The sequence below is a fragment of the Drosophila albomicans genome, chromosome 3, assembly GCF_009650485.2.
Source record: "Drosophila albomicans strain 15112-1751.03 chromosome 3, ASM965048v2, whole genome shotgun sequence".
NCBI lineage: Eukaryota > Metazoa > Arthropoda > Insecta > Diptera > Drosophilidae > Drosophila > Drosophila albomicans.
The window spans coordinates 2565559-2591285 of NC_047629.2; the positions used below are offsets into that span (position 1 = coordinate 2565559).

Consider the following 25727-nt stretch of genomic DNA (forward strand, 5'->3'; position numbering starts at 1 on the left):
CGAGACTACTCTACTCAAAAACTATCCTATCCTATTTGTATGAATAACAAGTAAAAAGGCTACTGTAAGATGAACTCTAAGAATAAAACAAATGAATATTCAGAAAAACTACTAAAATACACCGAAGACTACATTTGGTATTTCAATATGGTCTTTCACTGCATTTTGGCAAATATGTAAATCAGTTGCTGCTGGCATTATTTCTTATCGGGGTTTTCTTTAATATTCCTTAAGATTTATAAACACAGTTTATTTATGTTTGTCCGTATTGTTCACTTATTAAATAAATACTAAAATATATTATATATACTATACTTTTTTTTGTATACAGAAATTTAACAACTAGCCATCAACAAAAATATATTTAGTACTTAGGAAAAATATGATATCAATTGAAGTCTACTTTTTAAAAATTTCATAGGTTTAATAACAAACTACTTTAAGAGTCCAAAGTTACAAGCTTGAACTTGATTCAAATAAGAAATCTATATCAATAAAGTTAATATAAAGCAATTATTTTTTATGTGAAGCACTTGTTTGACTGATTTTAATTTAAAATAAAATTACTATACATTGCCACTATCTTTGTACATCTTCCAATTATTTCTTTCACAATTGAACCCAATATTTTGATGAGCCCATAAAATGACTCACTCGGAATGAGATACGAATATTGGAAGTATCTTATTGAGGGTCAGTTAAATCGCAATATAAGGCATAAAAAGTATTACTTGACAGCACTGGAACTAATTTTGAAGATGGGTGTTAGCTCCATATCGCTTTTCCTCTAGACTGGACGCGAGCAGTTATCTTAGCTCAGCTTGGTCTAACAATTGTCACCCCTCGGCAATTTTCAACACTTGCTGCTGGCCCTGGTCTAGGAATAGGAACAGGCCTCGACATTATCAGCAGTGAACGATCTTATTTAGCGATGCATTGCCATAGATACGAATGCCTGATATGAAGAATAATGGACGCGTAGACAGGCGTCGTGGTTGTTGTTGTTGTTGGTCTGGTGTTTCAATATGCAATGAATTTCAATTTTGAAAAATTGCCTTTGAATGTTTGTGTGAAAAACGGAAATGCCATTTTCCCCCACCCTCTCGTTCTCCCCCACTCATCCGTCGCACACTTGGCCCTTTTGTTGTTTCCTCTTGGGCTGAGCGTGTGCCCAAATTAGAAAGCAAATGCACAAAGGCGTCACATGGAGAGGGGGGGTAGAGGGAGTATGAGGTTGCCAGAGACGTTTACAACCCAAAAGTTGACACTTTAGTTTTCTGTATTTTTCACAATTATGTGCGGGTACACGTTTCACTCTCCACCCCGCGTCCTCGTCATCATGTGAGAAAAGTAACGGAACTCTGCACAATTGTATAGGGAAAACCCCTCCTAACTCCTAACTCTGGCTACCCGCTCAAGATGCATAGACACGTAACGACCACATAGATCAGCCTGCTGCCGTTGTTGCTGCTGCACCGACCTAGCAAACCCCTCTTCAAATTTACATACGTAACAATTTCATTTTTATTGCTAAATCCTTATGATGTGGGAACTATGCCTCAGCTCAACTGAGCTCTTGCCTCTCTGTTTGGAATTTAATTATCGGTTGCATGTCACCGCCTTTTCAATACCTTCATTACCAGACGCCTACTTTTTCTCTCCCCTGCCATAATTAAGCGCGCCTAAATATATACCGAAAAACTCAACCCAAATATTCGGGTTTTAATTGCTCCCCCTTCAGTCGGTCGGTCTATTTATAGTTGTATCTCTCAAGAGCAACACTACGCATACCTTTTTCAGAGCCTGAGCCATTTTTGTTGACGCCGCCGCGTCCCGAGTGATAAACACAATTTTATTCAAATTACCCGGATGTTAGCAATTTGCTGTGACTGCTGCTCTTTGAGCTCGTACGTTGATTTATGAACATAATGCAAGGTTAAAACTAAACTTATCTTCGATTCGACTCCATGCGAAATCGCTAACAATACGAGCATGAAAGGCGGTCAAGTCATGGGAATAGACACAAAGCCAGCCAAATCCACACATAATTTGATCCAATAACAGACTAGATAATCCATTTCGCTGCATTAATGTGGACTTTAAAAATTCTTAGACAATTTTACCATTTATATTCGGATGAATCTGCAATTTGTTTTGGTTTTTTTGAAATCTTTTAGTCGGACATCCAGTTAAATTTCTTCAGCTTTGTCATCGGTTGCGAAAATAAGAAAGATAAAAAGATTACATACTTACATATTCCATTTAATTTTTAGATATATGAAATCTGTAAAGAAATAGATAATATAAAAATATTATTAAAGAAGCATTCAATTTAACGACAAACACAAAAAGACTAATTATAAAAGAAAAAAAATAGAATTAAAATAAAATGCAAAATTTGAACTAATATAAATTAATATTTTTAAATATGTTTTAGAATTTCTACTCATATTTAAAATTGAAAACAACATAAAAACAATTTTAAGTCGCTTATATAGTTTATGTACGTCTAATATGTACATAGCTTTACTTAATGTTGTGTCTTTTTATGTGCGGAAATGTCAAGTTAATTTAAGGTGATAAAAAAAAGATTTATTAGATGGAAATAAATTAATAACATTATGCGGTAATACAACAAAAATATTGAAAAATTGTAGATATTATATTCATTATACAAATTGTATTCAAAATTAAAATAAAATAATAAATTCCTAATATGCAGTTAAAATTAATTTTGTAGCGTTTGTATGAGCTGGCAAAAAAAAGGTTTAGTTTAATAATATGAATACCATTGATCAAATCAATTGATTAAAATCAATATATTATATTTTGTAGTTATATAAATACATTATATAGCTATAATTATAATTTGTATTCTTATTGTATTAAAATTATTTGAATACTATTACAAAATACAAATGTGTTTATGCATATGTTAATAATAATAACCATTTTTAAAGTTTTAATTTAAAAAATGAATTGTAGTTTTATTAGTTGGAACAACATTGATATGAAAACACAATGTTATATTACAAAAATTTTAGTCAATTGTTTTTCTTAGTATGTTTAATTTATTTTCATATTAAAAATTTCAAAAATGTACATATTCTGATATTAGAAACCATTTTGAAGTTGTTTCATTTTTATGCCCGTTTCAATTAATTTTGTAGCTTTTCATTTTCGCAATGACAAGTTAATTTAGCGCGCTAACATGAGATTCAGCTGCAGAAATGGTATATTATTAAATGTGCAGATAGTCTAGGCTTAGTTGTAGTTTTTGAGACATGACTATAAACAAGACTAAGCAGACTGCCAAGTCATCCAGCATCACTTTGGTCTCCAGTGGCAACCACTAAGAAGCGATTGCGAGAGAGAAACATGGCAACAACAGCAACCCTTTCAAAGATACAACAAAAGCGTAAACCCAAATCAACAGCAACTTTTACAATATATCCCATTGAAAAGCAGAGTGAGAGAGGTAGAGAAAGAGAAAGAGAGAGAGAGACTTTTAACTCCCCCTTTCTGTGATGCGGCATCGTAACTACGTACAAACAATGAACTCATAACTCAAGTGACACTTTTTAACTTGACTGCATTTCATCATGTGGCATGTGGCACATGAGCGTTTGCTCTGCTTCTTCCTCCTGCTCATTGTATTCGTCGTCGTCTTCGTTTTCGTCTTCATCTGACTCTCTGTGTCTTGGAATATTGGAGTCTTTGGTCGACTCGGTCTGTGCTTTTGCTTGGCTTTTCTTTAGCTTCTTTTTGTGTTGTTTTCAGTTTCAACAATATTCAAATTGAGTTTTCCAGTGCAGGCAACGACGACGACGACGTCGACGACTGCGGACTGGAGTCATCCATCGTCAAAGTTTTTTGTTGCCTGTATTTGTTAGTTGATAAAAGGCCAGGCCATTATATGCATGGCCAAGCTGCACAATTTCAAGTGCGGTGTGTCCAGGTCTCTCCCTGACGAGGGCCAAGGGACGCCAAGATGGGGGCAACACAGACGCCAGGGGGAGGCACAACAAATTTGTATGCATACGGCTGCTACTATGGCTACGCCCGATCCAAGCTACAGCTCCAACTACGACTCGACCTTTCAATTCAAAGTAGCTCAGCCTCGCCTGAAACTGAATCCGCAGCAAGCGATGGCATCGTGTCGTGTTTTCGATCGTGACACGATGTCACGATTTGAATAACACAAGTTTAACAAGAATTTAAAAAAAAAAAGGGAAAATTAATTATAATAAAAGCACTCGATTATAATATTAGTAACAAAACTGTAAATAAGGAACGGATTCCAAGCTAAGAAACGTTTAATAAAAGAGTTTAAAGAAAAACAATGTGAGAAGCATAATACATTAATTTTTGGAGAATAAATTACTTAAAAACTACATAAACTAAATAAAAGTAAGGAAATTTATCATAAAAAAATATTAAGTCTTCTTAAATTCGAGGTATTATCATTTTAAACATTTTCAAATAGATTTTTATTGCAAATTCCATTCTCAACTTTTGTGGCAACAAAAATTCGTGTCACGATTACATCTCCAATGCGCAGACGACCAAAAGAATCTTTTTTCGTTTTTGTAAATTGTCATTGACTGGTCGAATGGTGTGGGATGGTCACAAGAAGAAGCTGGAGTGGGAGCATTCACTGTCCTTCAAAGAATTTCTTTGGCTTTCTTTCACATATGTACGTAGGAAAATTTCGTTGTCTCATCATGTCGCCAGGCAGGGCTTGTCAACCTGCAACAGGCTCAGCTATGTGCTCATGTGCTCCATCTCAGCATCTCAACCCCGTGTTGCAAGTGCAATGAACTGACGTTGCAAGACTGGCGGCGTTGATTTATGTTATATCTTCTATGGTTACATTGCCCCTGTCCCTTCACATACTGCTCGCTTGTAGCCATTAAGCGCAGCTCATATGTTACCCGAGTACAGAAATACAGAGAAAAAGATTGAGGAAGGGAGAGAGTTGTGGGAATGGGGCACGCACAGACGCACACGTGAAAATGATTTATTAGCGGTAATTGGTGTCACAATGTTCCAAAGAAAAAGGAAAGGATTGCCTTGCTCGCTTCCATTTGGGGTTCAACTGCAGCCACCACCGCTTTACCCAACCAGTTACCGGAGAAGTTTCGCCGGAGTTCCCGCATTTCACCCGCAGACAGTTGCGCGTTGTTTTAATTATCTTGATTTCAAACTTATTAAAATTGACAAATGATATTCGTAGACAACATCGCGTTGTCTTGTACCAAACAGGTTGTCGCTCACTCGATTGCAGCTTCTTGCTTCTCGGTTGTCGCTTGTCGCTTCTCAATGGCTGCTTCCTAGAACTGTCCGTGCGTGCATCGCTGCGTTCTGTGGCGACTCTTGATAAATCACACTGGGAAATGCATTTGGGGAATACTCGGTATACGCATCTTGTGCATATTATGTAACGTGGTCAGCCTGCTTGTCACCTCTCTAGTGTAGGATGCTGTGCTCTGAGCTGGGCTTGGCCCTTGTACACACCTTATACGAGGAATTTCTGATCTTCAGCCTGAACACAATATCACATCGATCTCACTTAAGATAAATAAATCTAATCAACTCACAAGTGGTTACACACAATCGCTTTTGTCACATGATCTCTGAGATGGCATTTTAATAAGTATTCTAAAATGCTGGGGGGATGTTATAATATAGATTACACAGCTGAATATTTTTAAGTTTTATTTTATAATTTACTATTTTTATTTATTTATTTAAAAAAATTAATTTCCCATACCGGGAATCGAACCCGGGCCTTCTGGGTGAAAGCCAGATATCCTAGCCACTAGACCATATGGGATACAATTTTTGTTCAGTTATACATTGTATATTTTGCAAATATTTCACTTATGTATTTTAGTTCATTGCATGTTCTTAAAATGGCACTTCGAATATTAAATTTGAATTCTTCGAATTGAAATTGTATAATAAAATTGTGTACATTTCATTTTTTCTTTATATTTGAATTTAAGTTCTTTGGAATATTACTCACTATCAATATGATAGAAAGGTGCTATAACTACATGTGCCTGAGAGAGTCATCTCCAAGTCTATAAAGTATATGTACATATACGTACATAACATATATATACGCTTGATTAGTGTCAATAGCCGAGACAATATAGCCATGTTCATCTATGTCAGAATGAAATACTGGATCTCAGTGACAAAATCGAATATCAAGCGTATTTTTTAAGCTTCTTTTTTATGGTCAATAATGCCTACTTACTAGTGGTATTTGCATTGGATGACAATCTGGTTTTTGCACTCTATTTTGCTTTTACTCAAAATAGGTAGAGGGTATCTCACTGTCGAGCACACTCGAATGCAGCTTTCCTAATTGTTTTGTATTGCATCGAAATATTAAATTTGATTACTTTATGAATTTACTATTAGCACTTCACTTTTGTGTTTTCAATAAGTTCTTTTTATTGACAACATCTTTCTCCAATTAATTTTTTTTGTTTTTTTTTTTGCTTCATTCATTCATGTATGTGAAAAAAACCCCATCACCAGAAATTTGCTTTACTGCAATATGAAACACAAACAACATTTATTGAAAATTCTTGTAAAACACTTTCGAGTCCAAAGAGTAGTCCTTCTTTATCGAATAACCAAGCTTATTGAGCACCTGGATGAGGTCCCATCGTCTTGTGCTCCTTAAGACACATGGTTATTTTGAATGCGGTATCACAATCGTTGGTGCCTTTCAAGTCCTTGCAGGCATTCACACCGGAGGTTATCTCATCCATTTTATCCTTCATTTGCGGCACATTTCTGAGGGTGTTCAGCAGGGCATCCGCATTGAACTGTCCATTGACCATGTGACCTTGCTTCTCCATCAGACATTTGGTGTAGCATTTGAGGTTCTCATTGGTCGTGCTCTTCATGCCGCCCGTCATGAATTCCTTCAACTCCGCCTCCGTCATCTTTGTCTCGTCCATGCATTGCTTCATTAGCTGCTGGAAATTTGGATTTTGGCACTGGCAAAAGCAAAGTGTTCGCACTCTTAAAGAACTGTTTATGCATCAAAGGATTAGACAACAACGTTACCTGGACGACAACGGCCATCAGGACGACCAAAGTGGCTGAGAAGAGAGCTGCCTTCATTTTGCAATTGAGTTTCAACTGTGACTGTGATGAATTCACCAAAACAGTCAATGCTTTTATAAGGGCTTCCCAACGCAACGAAAGTGAGGCCAATTAAAGCAATTAAACTTTTTGCAATTGTTCAGTATTTGATTACGCACAATGCGCACAATTATTGCGCAATAGAATTTCCATTCGATAACATACCCAGCAACCGCATTTCAGCGTAAAAAGTGCATGATAACTAGCTTACTACAAATGTAACAGGAAGTGAGATACATGAGCATTGAAATTAAGGTCAAATATTTAAATGAAATTGTGACAACTTCATTTTGTTCATGCATTTTGAAATAAAATTCAATTTAAAAATAAGATGAATCAATAAATCTGTTAAAATAAAAAGAGTTCAATTAGTTCAATAGACATATTGGTCAATAAAAACCATATAATATAATTAAATATTAATATTTTTAAAATATAATGAAAAACAAATCAAACTAAAATAATGACAAAAAAATAAAGAACAATTTGCACTATTATTGTACAATGAAATTTTTGAATTTAGAAATTGTTATTAACTTTATTACAAAATAAATCTTTAAATAAATAAAACAATTAAAAAATTTAATCAACTAACATAAAATAAATACAGTTCAAAGATATTTATATTATTTAGCCATAGGCTTATATAATATTTATTAAAAATAAAAATGATTAATTTATTTTATTGAAAAAAAAAATTAAATTATTTGTAATAAATGTGGTAAGGAAATATTTAAATAAAAAATATTAAAATTATTAAATTAGATTAAAACAAGTAAGAAAGTTACAGTCGAGTGTGCTCGACTGTGAGATACCCGCTACCCATTTTTAATAAAGGCAAAATATTGCGGTATCATTTTCAAAATATACCGAAAATACTAAAAAATACTAAAAAAATATACCAAATGGTATGTTTGGTATATCGATGTAGTACACCATTCAAAATATACCATAAACGGCACAATGTGCCAGATTGTCGGCCAAAGCAACTCAGACCCCTAGTAAGTAGGCGTTTTTGCCCATACAAAAGTATTTCTTTAATAACATCCACAATTTTTATCTGAACGCAACCAAATTTTCAGGAATCATAACTATTACAGTAATTATTATATATATACCAAAATTCGTAGCTCTAGCTTTAAAATTACACTTGTTATTCGATTTTTTTGATTTGCGGGGCGGAAGTGGGCGTGGCAAAAATTTGAAACAAACTTGATCTGCGTGCAAACATAACAAATGCTGTCGAAAAAAAATTATAGCTCTATCTCTTATAGTCTCTGAGATCTAGGTGTTCATACGGACGGACGGACAGACGGACAGACGGACAGACAGACAGACGGACATGGCTATATCGTCTCGGCTGTTGACGCTGATCAAGAATATATATATACTTTATAGGGTCGGAGATGCCTCCTTCTACCTGTTACATACATTTCCTGCCGGCACAAAGTTATAATACCCTTCTACCCTATGGGTAGCGGGTATAAACATAGTATTTTGTTACAGTAAAAATGTAATACTAAACTCCATAATAAGTTAAAAATTTTAAATCAATATAAATAAATATTTACAGAACTTAGTATTCATTTTTATAGGGTATGTTACATACTATCATTACTTTAATACTTGCTGTATTTTTTTTTCAACATTGTAATTATATTTCAGTTGAAATAAACAGACATATCTATAACTCTATGTATCTGGAAAAGTCTGGTTCGGATAACCACCAGCAAACTTTCATTTACACACACACATACACACCCACCCACACATACACACAGACAAAAGGTTGAACACAATTTACTGTCTGCTTAAACAACAAATCAATTATTTATTTATTGTATTTATTCCATTTGTATTTGTGTGCGGCTGGCAAATTTTAGCTTTTGTTTAAGCCTTTGTGTAAATTATTCATCTCGTTGAGCTCCATACGAAATTTTCCCACTTTTCCCCCCGCTATTTGTTGTACGCTTTTTCCACATTTGACCAACAAATTTGCTGATAATTTCGGCTCTTTAATTTCCGAATATACTATACGTATATGTTACATTTAAGGCCAGCCTGACAATTGCAGATTATCGACAAGGTCATTATTAAATTATAATTGAAATTATCTGTTCTTTCTGTTTTGCTTTTAACAGCGCTTCTCTCGATCTCTCTCTTTCTCTCTAATTTGAAATTATCCAGTTAAAGTGTTATTAGTTATGGTCAAGCAAAATTTGGAATGATGCAATTAGAGCAAAATCACGAAGCAAAGCTCAATTAAATGTGTAATTTCATATTTTAGCTCTAATCAAGTCACATGATTAGCAATTAATAAAATAAACTGAAGAGTAACGTTTGGTAATCAACGAGCAGTTACTCTACAATTTAATTTCAAATTCAAACACAGATTTTAAGGTAAATAAAGAATTGAAAAATATATATGTAAAAGTACACAAAGAAAATATTGAAATTTATCATGTACAAGCAATATTTATAGTAGGCTAGAATGCACTTGTATTTTTAGCCCTGGAAGTCAAGAAGCTTATGAAGCAATAAATATTAACTGTCGCTCTAGAAATGTCTTTCATCGGGCTCTCTCTTTGTTTGTTTTATATTTTATTGTGCATTTATTCTGCATAAACAAATCGAGTGGACTTTCTATGGAAACCAGTGCGCACTAACTGAAAAACAATTAAACAAGTAGTTCGCTCCGAAACAATCTCCTTCCTTTCCCGTCCCTGTCCCTGCCCCTCCTCGATGCGATTAAGAGAATATAACTTGTATAATTCTTTGGGCAAATTCAAATCAATAGCCAAACAATAAGTGGAGGCAAGTGCCATTTACAGGACGAGCTTGTCTCACAGTCTGTCCGACTGTCGAAAGCCGCATGAAAGCAATGCTGACAGTAGGAAATAATTTATGCTTTTGTTATAAAATGCGCACCTGCTTGGCCCATGCTACTTGCCACTTGCCGCTTGCCACTGACAGTGCTTGTGGCAGCACGCCCATTGGACTTGGTCTCGGACTCGACTCGAAGTCGGAGTCGGAGTCAGCCCCTAGTTGGCTTTTTACCAGGCACAGGCACGGGCAGCAGCAAAAGAAGACAAGCGCCATTAAAGCCAAAGAACTGGAACTGAATGGAGGAGCGACATCAGCGGGATAAGCGGGAGAGGGAGCGGGAGCTGGAGAGGGATAAACGGGCGGAGCAATGTTGAGGCGGCCCAATGACTATGAGTAAGAGTCGTTGACAAAAGACCGGGGCAACGGGAACGAATTGGCAACGTGCTAGCTGAGCGAGCGGCTGCTGGTGCTGTTTCTGCTTCTGCTTGTCATTAGTCAGCCAGGATAAGCAAAAGGACATGGCCATAAAAAGGGCAAAGCAAAAGCAAAAGACAGAGGAAGCAAGAGCAGGAGGAGGAGGAGGAGGAGGAGGAGGAGGAGGAGGAGGAGGAGGAGGAGGAGGAGGAATGAGAGCGACTTTGTCGGGCAGGAACTACAAGGTGTGTCCTGTGAATGAATTGCTGAGTAACCAATAATGAAGTAAACTGTGCAAGAGTCCTGAATGTGTCATTGTGGCAGGACGAACGACTGAATGAGTGAACCAAGTAACTGAACAGTACAGTACCAACAGCACAATTCCCTGTCAGTTGCATTGTTTTGACCTGATTTACATGCCGATCCCAGCACAGCTCAGCTCCGAAGCAGCGACAGCAGCTCAGGGCCGATATTAGAAATGGCCAAGAGTTCGTACGTATTGTGGACATTTATAAATTACAAAAGGACTGGCTGCGAGTTGGCTAGCTGGATGACTGGCGCCTGCTTCCAGACAGACGGCAGATGATGACAGGGCCAAAACAAAGGCCAACGTTAATGAGCCAAAAGAATGGCGCGAGAAAATAGACCGAGCAAATTGTAAGAAAGCAGAACTGTGTCACAATGTTTTGACACAGAGAAGCAGTGACCAAGACCAACAAGGACTCAAAGAGAAATTGGAAGGATGAAAGGAAAGAAAGGAGGGAGGTGAAGGAAGAAAGGGGCTGGGTGCAACAGGACGTGGGACAACCGCCAGTCCGTGTAGCTAGTTAAGCAGGCAAAAGACAAAGTTGATAAAATTAGATTTGTATGGTAAATAGTTTCGTGGAGCGCGACGATGGCAGCAGTTGTGGCATGCCTCATGCCACACGCTTCCGCAGGGGCCGAAAGTTTAATAAATGTATAAAATTAATTAGCCAGTTGAATGTTCATTAACAGCTGGCGAGACAACGACAACGACAGCAACAACAACAGCAACAGCAGCGAGAGCAATAGCAGAAACAAGAACTGACAACTGTGTTAGCCATGGCTTAAAGCCCGCCGCCTGCTTGGTCGGAACTTTTGATCATCGCAATCGGACTTGGCTACGGGGTTCTGTTCTGGCCAACTTCTAACTCATATGTTCATCACTCATTTTAGCCCCTCCTCCGTCCTCCGCTCTCCTTTTCCTTGTGCTCTCTTTCAGTTGGCATTATTTCACACCTCCCGCTTGTGTTTTTCCCAAAATGTTTTGTGGAACTCCCGCTGAGAGTGTTGTTTTTTTGTTTTCGACTCAAGGCAGAAAGTGAAAACCCCTAAATGTTGGCTGACCTTTAACAATGGCCCAGACCACGTGAGTTCTTTGTCTGTTAAAGGTTTTCTTCTCCCTCCACACTCCCTTTTTCTTTCTTTTCATTTTTGTTGCTGTTACTTCGCTGTTGTTATTGTTCATATTGTTGTATAGTAAATGTTGCAGTGGTTGCAACGTTGACCACAAAAGTGCCGGACTGCAGGAAATGAAATCAAAATTATTTTCGGGCATTGTGGTAGAGTAATTGGTTTTTCACTCAAATTTCATTACATATTTAGGGAGGGAAGACAAAGCCGGCAAACGATGTTGAGCGGAAGCATTTAAGAGCAACAGATCTGGAGGAGAGAAACAGTCTGAAAGCGGAATAAGTCGATATACAGAAACTTTTTGTAACAAAAACACAATGAATATGGCGCAATATTGTGTTTAACTAACTGAAAAATTGATCTAGACAAGCCTGAGACCGAATTTATTAAAAAGAAATTAGCAAAGAGCAGATAAGAATAAGAAAATAAGTCTACTCTCAAATAGTTTTAATCTATAACGATCATCATAATATTAGGTTTAAGTCAAAATACAATTTTTATATCTATAACTATGTTTGTGCTTCATAGAAATGCATCTACTATAGCTGCTATTAAATATCGCTTATTAGTTGATTATTGATACAGATTATACGGATTTTGGCTCTCTAGTAGAAATAGAAACTAAGGTAATGAAAAAGTAAAAAAAAGATCATCTAATTCTCAGCTATTGTTAAATATTGTTAATGGATGTTGATGGAGTCTCTAATGGAATAGATGTATTAACATTATAAAAATTCAATATATGGGAACACTGTTGTGCCTCTAACTAATGTAAGTGACAGGCAAAAGAAGTGATATCTTGATCTTGATTAGCAATAAAGCCGAGACGATATAGTCATGTCGGTCTATCCGTCTGCTGCTATAAACACTTAGTTTTTGATTGACAATCTGGTATATTTTTTATTGTATGGTATACTTAAAACATCTTTGGTATATCTTAGTATTCTTTCGGTATATTAATTTGGTGTATTTTTAACTGTAACTATCTCACTTCTTTAATATTAATTCCCAACAACTACTGAAAGTAATTTTATTGGTTAAAAGTTATATTAAGTAGACATTATCTTCAAAACTAGAGCTAACTAACTAATATATATTTAAAATAAATAAACATAAATAAATAAATATAAATATTACATATGAGTATGTATTATGTATTAGAACATACATATAAGTCATATTCATACTTTCAAAAGTACTTCAATTATTTTCATCAAACATATTATTGAATTGAGCAAGAAATATAAATTTGTGTAGCCTGATAGATAACTTCAATAAAACGTGATGCACATTCAATTGGCTTCATTCCATCGGCATCCCTATAATATCGTATTCCCCCCTCCCCCGCACGGGCTTAGAGCGTTGACAACAGACTTCGTTCTGTCTGTCCTCTTCAAAAAATTTAATTTATGTAATTCAACAGCAACACTTTTCGCCATTGGCAGCTGTAATTGAAATCGACTGAGTGTGAGTGCGAGTGTGTGTGTGTGAGTGTGTATGTGTGAGCGTAAGCATTCACAGCACTTGAAGCTATTTGGCAGTCAAAGACAGTCAAATGCTTGCGAGACGAAAAATGTTGGGAGAAAAAAGAATGAAAGAAGAAAAAAAATTAAAAAACGAACGCACAGAGTTATTGAAATTAAACATCAAATGTCAGCGACAGGCAAAAGCGGAGGCCAAGGCACGCACAAAAGCCAAAAGCGCAAAAGTCCTGCCACATGCATCAAATAGAGAGACAGAGAGAGAGAGAAGAGTGGGAATAGTGTGGAGAGATTGAAAATGAAGCAACAGAAATGAACGCAAAAAAAAAATGGCTGCCACTTGGCTGACAAGTTGCAAAAGAGCAAAGCATTTTGAGTGTGGAGAGAAGACTAAAAGTTTTTGGCAAAAAAAAAAAAAAAAATATAAAGTCGATGCAAGCGCCGTTGAAGACAATTGCCCCAGCAAATGAAATCAAGCACAAGGAGCAAGCAGGAGCAGACGCAGCAGAGAAGCAGGAACTGTCGCCCGAGCAGGGAACACTAAATACGACGACAAGGGCTGCGCACAAATACAATTTACATGCGTACGTGTGACAGGGAAGGGTAACCAAAGCAGCCACCAGTTACCAGCATAGAGCGTCGAAGAGCGAGCAGTCTGTTGGGGGGGATAGGGATCTGTAACATGTCCTTAGGATATTTGTATGCAAACAGGCACAATGCGCCTGAAATCGATATGCGGGCGCGCGTCGCGTCATTCGACGTCTAAGAAGCTGAGCTGCAGCTGGCTTTCAAAGCGGGTTGGCGGTCGGCTCGAGCCGCATCTCTGGCTGGCAGATGACAGCCATGTGCAGCGGCGCAATCAAATGAAAAATAGTGCGAAGACGGCCCAGGACAGCAACGGCAACGGCAACAGCAACAGCAATAGCAATAGCGACAGCGATGGCAAAACATTGCCGGCAGCGACAAAGCCTGAGGCAACAACAGCAGAGTTACATCGCGAGACAGATTTCTGATATTCTCATAAACCGAATCCGAACTAGGGATGGTTACTTTCGGCAAAAAAAAAGTAGTTACGACAAAGTGTTATAAAATGGAAATATATAGCATATTGCATTTTATTTTCCATTAGAATTAAAGTGATTTAAATAGAAGAATATTATTATTTTTATTTATTAACATCTCTTAAACATATTATTTAAATGTGAAATAAAAGAATTAGTAAACAATATATATATTATTACGAATTCATTTTTAGAGGTATTGACTAAATATAATTATCAAGTATTTAAAAAATACATTAATATTCGAAATCAATGAAATAATTTTAAAGTAATTTAAATATTTATTCAAATTTACTCGAATTTTCTTCATTATAAATGTAAATAATTAGAAAAATTATATAATAAATTTAAATATTTAATTTCAAAAAAATTTAATGAACATCATATTCCGCTTATAATAATTTTCCCATTTAAAATTTTAATGGAACTCTTAAAAATGTATTAATTAAATTAATATTAATTTTCTATTCGAAAGAAATGCCCAAGATAGGATTGTGTATTTTTATTAAACACAATTTTGTTAATTATTACGTTTCTATCATATTTAATAATAATTATTTATTTATATTCACAAAATAATAATAATTATTTATTTATATTAAGAATATATTTTAAATTGCATTTTATATTTAATGAATGAACATATTTAACATATATATAAACTAAAATTGTAATCATTTTAAATGATAGATTATCCTTACAAATAAATTTAAATATTAGAATTTAATGGCAGTGTAAAATTTGTTGTGTCTTTTATTTTGTTATTTAATATTTAAATTCTAATAAATAAATATATTTTTATTGAAAGATATTTATTCTATACTCTTGTCACATAGTTTAAAAATTAAGTGAAATTAAAATCTTTGAAATATGGTAAATTTACTAACATTTCTGTTAACATTCGTGTAAGAGCTGTTAAACATGTTAACATTAACCCAATTGTCGAGAGAATAAACATCAAAGGCAAATCAATTATGGATGACACACAAGTACGTTCTCTGCTTTGATATATTTTTGCAAGGCATTCACCCAGCCCTGGTGGCATGTAAAACCAAAGCAGGGTGCTGCTTTTGATTATATCTTTACCGTTCGCTGTATGATATATGCCGCCTGTCGCAGTCGCAGTCGCTGTTGCTTGATTTGTTTTGCACACATTACCGACTGATTGTCTATGCCACGTTCGCACTCGAGTGCGTATGACATTGCAGTCAAGTTGGTGAGTACTCGATACTCCGAAACCTGAATAAGCAATATGAGTACAACGAGTGCGATGCGAGTACCCATTATCCAGATGCCTCGTTGTGCGGCATTTGCTGCCTTTTCCCCCACACTTCATCTCTCATTTGATTGTGCAACTTTGATAAGCAATTTTGAATGGCCTTCGTTCCACAATTGTGCGTGTGTCACCAGCAGCACGCAGCATGTCGCAGTCAAGTCACTTAGATAGTCATCAAATTAAGGCTGACGCAAATCAATGCATTGACTTGCCTCCGGGCAGCAAGCAGCAAGCTGTCTCATTGTTTGGCCAAGCCTAATTGCCAGCCAGTTTTTACTTTTCCTGGACAGGTGAAAATTGTTATGAGAGGGAACTCATCACACACACACACACACACACACACACACACAGATACACACCCAGCTGTCCTCTACTAAATGCAAATGAAAAACTTTTAAAATATGCCAAAAAAAAAAAAAACTCGAAAAGTTGAAGTGCAGTTACATGAGTGTAAAATATGTTTCAGGGTTTCATCTCCCAGCTACTACCTTGTGTGTTTGCTTCTTTTTATTCGATAGCAAATTGGTTACAAACACAGCTGTCGACCCTTACGGACCATAAAGTAAAAGACAAAAGGTTTTTTCATTCTTTTCCTTCTCATCTGCCCCAACACACAAAAAATTACATTAGAGAAAGAAGAGGGAAAAACACGTGACTTGTTCGGGAGTTATAAAATGCCAAGGTATTTCCACATTTCATGGGTGGTCAAAAGGGTTCAAGTGGATGCCAATGCAAATATCGTTTGCCAGCCATTACAAAGTCATATAAATATTTAGTCTTTTCGTTTTGACCACAATACAGAACTGTAACTATGTTTGTGATGGTGGCTTGACCCGCTTTTATAGAGCTACAGATGAGTCTTTGGTGAAGGGTCCTTCAATGTGGTTATCGCATAAATATTATAATATCATACTTGACCCACTCTGTGGGTTTGTTTATTTCAGGTTAACAATAGATTTGTTTTCAAATTCTCAAAATTTGTTCGGTCAAATAACTTTAAAATTACTTTTCGAAACTCTGAAAAGTGTGGTTTGATAAACATGAAAATATACAAACATAAAAGTTCATATTTTTATAAAAACAAAATTCCAAACTGAAATGTAATGAATATTACGATCGTTTAAAATAAATTAAAATTTGCCTCAACAGTTAACTGCATGTATCTTCAAAAAGAATGGTTTGTTTTTAGCTATAAATATTTTATACCATAACTATCTTTCTTTGATTAATTGTATCATTAAATGTTTCCAGTGAGTCAATATAACATCAAAATTAATTTTAGTGCTTTCTTTGACATTTCACTAGCATTTGAGCTATGATCTATTTGTTTGACATATAGTTTGACCGCTGCATTTTACATACAATCCATAAATATTCAACATCACCGTTGTTGAAAACTGGCACAACAAACTTCAGACAAATCTGATGGGAATCAAACTCAGCAAAAAGAGAGAAACACATACTACATACAAGTATGTAAATACTATCGTATGTAGAATTCCCATTCTGTGGAGTTGCCTTCGAGCTGATTACGATTGCGAATTGCAAATCGATGCCGACGACGATATAAACGTAAAAACCGCACGGTAGGAAATTTGAATAAAATGCAATAAGACAAAGAAATGAAGACAAACACATGCATGATAATTTGTACCCGTCGTTGTACTTGTCGGCACTTTGGGCATCCCCTCCTCTCTCCTCTCTTTCCCTTGCCCAATTGCTTACCATACTCCCTAGTTACTGACTGGATCCCTTCCTGTATGCAAAACTGCGACAGACGTAGACGCAGACGCAGCTCGTGCGTGCAACTCGTGATGATGATACAGTAAAAATAAAAATAAAAATAAAATAAAAGCAACAACTCTACACAAGGCAACAATGCTAAACTATCCAAGCCACAAAATACATCAAAATGATGTGGTTAAAACCAATGCAAAAACAAGTTCTCAAAGGTGGTTAAGAGGTGTCTGCGGGTTGCGCTGGAGACAATCACACACACACACACACACACACACACACACACACACACTCACAGAAACACTCTCGTATTCAGCTCTGTCTATGGTACAATGAACTACAATCGATGCGATGTGCACTGACTACACCTATAGTATCTTAAGTGGAACCCAAACCCAAACCCAACAACGTGTTGTTGTTCCTCTTGTTGTAGCTCTTCATGTTGCTGGTTTGCGAAAAGTCAGAACGATGTGTTTGAAAATCAAAACAGAACAGTTGATTGCGTTTTAAAGATATAATGAACGTGAAAAGGCGTTGCACGTGATACCTGCTTGGCACATTTATAATTTAAAGTTAACACGAAGCTTCCTTGAGTATATTTAAAAATATACAAAACATGTTTTTATTAAGTAAATATTTGTTTTTTACTTTTTTATATACATATGTTATATGTTATATCGAATATATCCAATAATAAATTTTGTTTGAAAAAAGCAAGTAAATTACAACCAATTAAATTAATAAATTTGTAAAGATAATATAGAAATAACTTCAACTTCAGGATATTAACAATTCAAGTAGTCAGAAACCTTTGCAATCAGCGTTTTTTATCCTAAAGTTAAGTTAGTAATTTCATATTATTACTTAACTATATAAAAGAAACAAGAAATGTTGTTTTCATGGAGTTTCACTCAAATTTGCAAAAATAACTTATACAAATTAATAAAACCATTTATTCCAGATGGCTTATAGAAATCCTATATTCTATGAATATCCAAAAAAGTAATCAACACTTTACTAATGAAAAAGTTTGATTTACTATTTGAAAACTTTTTCTAATTATACGCAACTACTCAAAAGAATAACAAGAAGTATAGAAATCAATCTAATTTATTATGATGGAAATAGGCGAGGGGAATAATTTGGTTGCAGATACGAGTATAACAACATCAGGTTTATTACCGCAATTGCAAGCAAGTACAACTAATGGTAGTTGTCCAAATGCTCAGCTATGGTTGGGGTTGCAATCGAGTGTGTAGGTCTGAGAGGGAGGGGGACTGTTTGGGCTGGTGCTGAGAGCTGGCAAATGCAACTGTCTGACCTTACGAGCTGTAAATTATGCATCTATGCATAATTTATAACTTATGCGAGGCCGAGCCCAACCCCCAAAACATTTTGCCATAGACAGATGCACAGACAATGATTAGGGCCACACACACACACACATACTTACACACTCGCACGCACATCACTACACACAATCGCACACACACACACACTAGCCCATTATTAACATTATAGTGGCGACCCTGAGATGCAGGACGCAGGGGCACTGTCCAGTCGTGTGGACAATTGCAATTGCTTGGCAGTAATTTTCAATTTAATTATAGTAATACACACACACTCACACATGCATGCGTTCACACATCCACACACACACACACACTCAGGGAGAGACAGTCACAGTTAGTTGTCTAAGTGCAGATTTGAGCGCATTTGCACTTAAGCCTAAGTTTTATGGCTTGACTTTGCCTTAGGGCGTCGAGTGTTTGCGATTTGGAGGCTGAATTTCCAGTTTCAAGTTCCGTGCTCCGTGTGCTAGAGATGTTATTTGGTCGTGACACGAATTGACATGCAATTTGATTGACAAATCTTACAAACCTTAATCAACAAAAAGTCTAGAAATTTATTTAAAATAATCATATATATAGAACTGTTGAGTCCTCCCAATCTTTATTTATTATTATTGATTTGATAACATATATCAATCAATCAATCATCATCAATCGAAATACTTAACTGTAATTTCAATAAGATGTACATTTAATTATAGTTATCAATTGCAATATATATTTACATTTGAAATATAAAAGTAATATAACATTATAATTTTAAATGAAATATTTATTTTATATCGAAAAATGTCATTTTAAATAACGTCCAAAACTTCCCTATAAATATTCTCCATTTCAAATTATGCTTTTCGAGTTCTGAGAGATTACTTTGATGTATACTTTAAATAAAATATAAAAATAAAATAACATTTTCAATTCAATTTATTTCACTTCGAACAATCACTCCAATATTTTCGACACTTCTTATTCACACTCATCTTTTACGTTCCTGAAATTTCGCCCATCTCTAATTATGCTTTTCAAGTTCTGAGCGATTGCCACAGTGCGTAAATCACATGCAAATGTCGAGTGCTTGTAATGCACTGACAGCACATTGTCCTGCCTGCCTGCCTATTGTCCTGTTTGTTCTGTCCCTTTGTCAGTCGCTTGCATTTCGCCATATTAATTATGCGGTAAGTGCGGGAGCAGGCACTTAACCGTTTCACCTTTCATCTCCTCCGTCTGATGACGATGATGCCATCCACCCTGCCGCAATCCATTTGACTTTGACCATCAGTGTTTTCTTGTTTTGATGTAGTTTTCATTTTCGCACGTATTCCTAGACCAAAACTTATCCATAACACATATAGCAAATGAGTAACGCAACCTGCAAGCTGTGAGTTGAGAGGAGGAAGAAGGGAGGCAGCGGGACAGTGTTCACTCGTAAAATGATGGTCACGTAGGGTGTACGTGCTGTTGATTTGATGGTCAGTTAATTATTATTTTTTGTGTTTATAGAGCTCAAGCTGTGGTAACTCTCAGCTCTACCTGACGCTGTGTGTTTGTTACCCATAATATGCATGCGATATACATCGCATATCATAGAAAGGGGTTGGGCTTGGCCCGAGAGATGAACGAAGCTGAGCTGAGTCAAGGTTATATTCTAGCCAAGCTATGAAGTGTCTCATAAAAGCGGCTTGAAGTGACTAACGAAAAATGCTGAGATGTGCGCACTATGATACGAGTGCAATGGCATGGAATGGGATACTAAAAGGCGGAAACACCAGATACGGTAAACATAATATTATACGTGTGAATGAGAACATTTAGAAAAAGATTAAAATATGAGCACACAGATATGGCAGAACCATAACCTAATACAATAATCTTAAATTGGCAGCAATGAACCGAAGCGTTAGAATTTTTAAATTGCCAAAGCAATCTTTGATACACATATTTAAGTTCATTGTCCTGACTAACTAACTTTCTGTTATACCACAATCCAAATGGAAAAAAAAAAAACAAATAAAAAACTACAGATTTCTCGACAGTGAAAAAAACATTCTCAATGAAAGCCAAACTGTGCAGTATTACCATTCATATATGCAAAATTATTATTCTAAAATATTCCTAAATATCTGGTATATTAATATAACAAGTAATCTAGAAAAAAAAGTATAGGTCTATTTCTTTGAGATCAAGGTAGTTATTTAGACAGATGGGCAGACAGACGGACAGACAGGCGGGCATAGATAAATCATCGCGACTGTTGACGATGATCAAGAATATATATTCCAATAGCGAGTCTAATTAATTATTAACAATACAAACTAATAATAATAATATAATAATATTAAATTATATTAAGATCATAAGCTTACCGAGTCATAACTTAATGTAGATTTCTATTGTATGATTCCTTTGGGAGTTAAAACTGTGAATAAAATTAAAGAAAATTAAAATGTTAAATTGTTCAACAATCAATAAAATATGAATGTCGATGCGACAAAGTACTTTATAATGAAAACAAGTGTTTTTATAAAGGTTCGTTTTAATTAAATACCATAAAATTAGTATTTTAATTAATCCTTAAACTATACATTAGATATGAAATGATTATTGTGAATCTTCACAAACTTCTCCCCCATTCAAAAATAAGTTAGGATACCTCATTAGCGATCTCAGGAATAAATGAACTGAAGCCCACTCAACAAGAATGACTTCCTGGTTACTGACGCTGGACGTAAGAGAAACGGTAACTGAACCTTAACCTACCATCAGGGAAACAGCATTCCCATTCTCTGGAGCAAAATACTTCCTTCATACTTATGATTAACAAAGTTTTTTTTATGGGCCACGCCACAGCCGGATTCGGAGTCGGAAAGCGAACAGAGCAAGTTTAATTTGGGCCGCGACCTGCGTCCTGCGTCAATGCTGCGCCTATTGAGCCCACAGATTAATGCCACAAAATTCATTGGGCCCACAATGTTGTAATGAGATGACGAAACCACCAAACACACGGCCACAGCCCGCTTCCTATGCCCCCCAATGCCTCAGCACCAATATTAATCAATTCTATATGGAGCGCACACCGCCACTCGACCATAACAATCCCTAACTGGTTATCCTTGTAAGGCAACTACAACAGCAACAGCAAAAGCAACAACAACAACAGCAGCGGTAACTACAACGATAACAATAACAAGAGTTCGAGAACAACAACAAGTCGAAACTCATTTCGTGTTGCGACTTTTGATTATAATGATTATTACGCGTAATCGCCGCTACATGTGCTACATGCAGCGCCATCTCGCATCGCATCGCATCGCTTCACCTCGCCTCTTCTCGCCTCACCTCACTTGTTTCAGACGCTGTTTATTGATGAAGTACGAAACGAAGCTGTAGCTGACGCTGACGCTGCCCCACGGCCAAAAGCAAAAGCCTGGGACACCTGTGTGTATATTATTATTACACATCACAAGCATGAGCATCAGCATTGGCTGAGGTCCGGTTCCTGAGCCTGGACATGCCATTGGCACTGAACATGCCTCCGACTCTCGCGCAGGGACTGAGATAGGGAGTTTGATATAATATCGATATTGACATCATTTTCAGTCATTTTGTCGCGGCGATATTTTTGAGTTAATATTATCTAATACTAAATTATTTGCCCAAATTACAATATTTGTGGCTATCAAAAATGAGTTCATAAACTTTTAGTATTTTCTTAAATTGTGAATCATGATTTTTAACAGAGTTGACATTGACTCCATTTTCAATTTGCGGATTCAAGTCGAACTCATTGATCGGCTCGAATTGGGTGCTATTGGGAAAATGGCTTTCGATGACTGTAAGTGAGATGACAGAGATATTTTCGAAGGTGCTTGTTGTATATCCTTCACACCTCATATCAAAACGTTAAGTAAGTCAAATCCAAGTAATTTAGTAGTTCCTCTTTGATCTTTAGGTTCTCCGAAAGAAAAGGGGGGCATCACTTAGACGCACCACAGTTACGTTTTAGGTGAAAATGTGGCATTGAGCAATTTGTCATCGTATTTCGATAAACATATGTATCTGGGCGTTATAGAAATTTAGGTAGAACAAGCAATTAGTAAAACCAAATGTATAGGATAATATGAATCTGTAAATTTATTGGAAGTTAAGAAGCTCCTTGCTTGAAATATATATTTTTTATATATATATATTTATTAATCAAAAATACAATATGATTTTATAGATGAAAATGGAAGAATTGAATTATTAATTAAAATTGCTTTACAAATCTTCAACGTATCTCTAATTTATCTTCAAAAGATCGGAAACATACATAGATGTTGGATAAAACGCTTTTAAAAGTAAATATATTAAATTAAAATTATCTGCAAAACTGTGCATTGATTGATTTAAGTAAATAAATATGCAAAATTAAAAAATTCGAGATTCAAACTCAAAAATAAATTTTTTCAAAGACGTTTAAATGTTCATTGAGAAATTGGTTGTGCCTTTAACACTTCATTCTTGAGCTTCTTTGGCACTCAAGTCCCCATTCTAAATGTTGTTGTTAAGCAACTCTTAACCATCTTGAATCATTAATTTGGTGCATTACAAACTGTAATTTGGTATAAATTTAAACCCTAAGCTAAAAACCTTCTTCGTCTTTGACCCGTTCAGTGTGGGCAATCAAATGATCATCAGTGTTGGGTAAGTCTCATATGCTTATATGAACATATGTGTGTGTGTGTAGAAGCTCAAGAGCAGACTCAGTGAACGACTGACGTAACAACGAGTTAACAAGATAATAACAGTAGCGGCGTCGCACCGGACGAGTCGTTCAGAGTGAGGCGAGCCCCACGAGTGGACAGCGAGACTGCAAGACAGCGGGATTGGGTGACTCCTCTCTCTCTCTCTCCCTCTCCCTCACTTGCTCTGTGGCACTGCAACTAACTCAACGTCCCGCTCTGTTATTTAGCTGCATGTGTGTCTTCACAATGTGTGAGTGCGCTGGCTTTGAGTGACGTGCCGTGCGCATAAGTGACTGATGGCCGGCGACGTCCAGTGCCCAGCCCCCTTTCTTTGTGCTGTTGTTGCCTTTGCTGCCTTTGCTGCCACTGCTGCTGGCCAAAAGACCATAATCAAGTATGCTAAAAAGACGCGCAACCAAAAAGGAAATTGAAATGAAATATGTATGTACACACACACAGACACACTCACATACATACAACTTGGCGTGCGTGCGTGTGTTTGTTGGCAGCGTCCATTCGCGTTTACTCTTTCATGGTATTTCGCACCTGGAGCGGCGGCTGCGACGGCGGCGCTCAGCTTGTTAAGCACAGCGTCGTTAACACTTAAGGTTGTTATTGTTGTTGCTGCTCAACTTGTTCTTGTTGTTCATGTTGTTCTTGTTGCTGCTGCTTCTCGCTTCTTGCTGCTTGCATTGCCAACAAGCTCATTAGTTTCATAATTAGCTTTCGTTATGCTTTTCGTGTATTAATTAGAAGTTATTGCAGCCCTGTCCAGGCGCCGTGCCACGAAACAACACTCAACGCCCTGGCAAAACACTGGACACTCTCTCTCTCTCCCCTTCATCTTAAGCACTGAGCACTGCACTTACATGACCATGAGGAAAAGAAAAAAGCTCAAGACGAAGAGTAGATGAAAAACACGCGCATATCAAACTAACTCAGCTCACATTGGTCAGCTCTTGTTGCTGTTGATGTATTCCTCTTATTATTATGCTTTTTACCTCCCTTTTTGTTTTTGTTGTTACTCTGTACCCACGACTAATGCACAGATAATGATGCTGCGGCTTTGATCGATTTGATAACAATTTAATTTCAAGTGAACGCACATGTTTTTTCTTCTTATTCTCTCTATCGCAGCTTTTGTTTTTGTTACTATTTGAGATGGAAGACAATCGATTGGGCCATCGATTACATCGATAGATTTTGTTTTGGTCGAACAATCGAATCGAGCTTCATCGATGGCTCCATTTTTTGGATAAATTCGGTATGCAAAATTCATAATATGAATCATATTTTATTTTTTAATCATTTTTAAACTAAGAAATTTAATAGTCTTACAGCCATAAAATGCACTCAAGTGGCAAAAATAATTTTGTAATTTTATTTTGTACAAGTATATGAATAAAAATTTGCTAAAAACGTTTTAAAACTTATTCTCTTTGTGAGTTTTTGTTTTCTTCTGAAAATAATGCTCAATTCTACACATTTACTCACCAAAAATTTTATCTTGATAATAAAAATGGCACAAATTAAAAAAAAAAAAACACTGAAATTCCTCGTGTTGAAATGTCAGACCACAAATGAAAACTTCAAGAACAATTACTTGACTTGACATAAGTTATAAATTTATAATGTGACCGAATAACAAAAGACAATATTTCCAAAAGAAGAAAATTAAAAAAAAAAAAATACTAAGCAAGTAATCAATATTCGATATACAATTGACAATTAGTTGTGCAACCCTACCGATAAAACAAATTTGACTTTGTTTTGACTTGTGAGCAGGCGGTAAAATGTTTAAGCTTGCCGCTAACTGCACTTTAAGCCCAACCCAACGAACCCAATCAAAGTTCAGTTGGGTTGTAGCTTGCACAATTGCTTGCACATAACAAAAACCAAATCTCACATAATAAACATACAATATATCAGCAGTACTATAAAAAATGCTGAGTAAACCTTATTAAAAAGGGATAACGCCGCTCGAGCAACGCTAATGACAATGCCAGCAAGGATGAATGCTGCCTCTTGTAATGGTTTGGGTGTCCTCTGTGTGTGTGTGTGTGTGTGTGTGTGTGCGTGTGTCAGTTGTGCAAACACACACGTCACTCAGCCACGACATCCTTCCGGTGCAGAGTAAGGGGGCCAAGGGCTTAACGCCGTTAATGACCAAGAACAGCAACGGCCTCAAATGGCTGCTCGACCTCAAACTCATACTCAACCTCGGCGTCGAACTCTGCAACTCGTTATGACGATTT

General features: G+C 36.2%; 1 protein-coding gene, 1 long non-coding RNA gene and 1 other non-coding gene across 3 annotated transcripts; all 3 read right to left on the bottom strand.

Annotated features, from left to right (window-relative positions):
• Nucleotides 1–1796: 1796 nt before the first annotated feature.
• On the bottom strand, nt 1797–25112 carry LOC117568148 (uncharacterized). Its single transcript, XR_004572125.2, has 4 exons — nt 24967–25112; nt 21112–21164; nt 2254–2284; nt 1797–2142 (listed from the first exon to the last, which is right to left on the bottom strand). It is a non-coding gene; the product is annotated as an uncharacterized LOC117568148 (long non-coding RNA).
• On the bottom strand, nt 5765–5836 carry Trnae-uuc (transfer RNA glutamic acid (anticodon UUC)). Its single transcript has one exon. It is a non-coding gene; the product is annotated as a tRNA-Glu (tRNA).
• LOC117568147 (general odorant-binding protein 56h) lies at nt 6571–7247 on the bottom strand. Its single transcript, XM_034248555.2, has 2 exons — nt 7090–7247; nt 6571–7019 (listed from the first exon to the last, which is right to left on the bottom strand). Exons 1-2 carry the CDS (start codon nt 7144–7146, stop codon nt 6657–6659), a joined length of 420 nt encoding a protein of 139 aa, XP_034104446.1. The 5' UTR covers nt 7147–7247; the 3' UTR covers nt 6571–6656.
• Nucleotides 25113–25727: the final 615 nt, after the last annotated feature.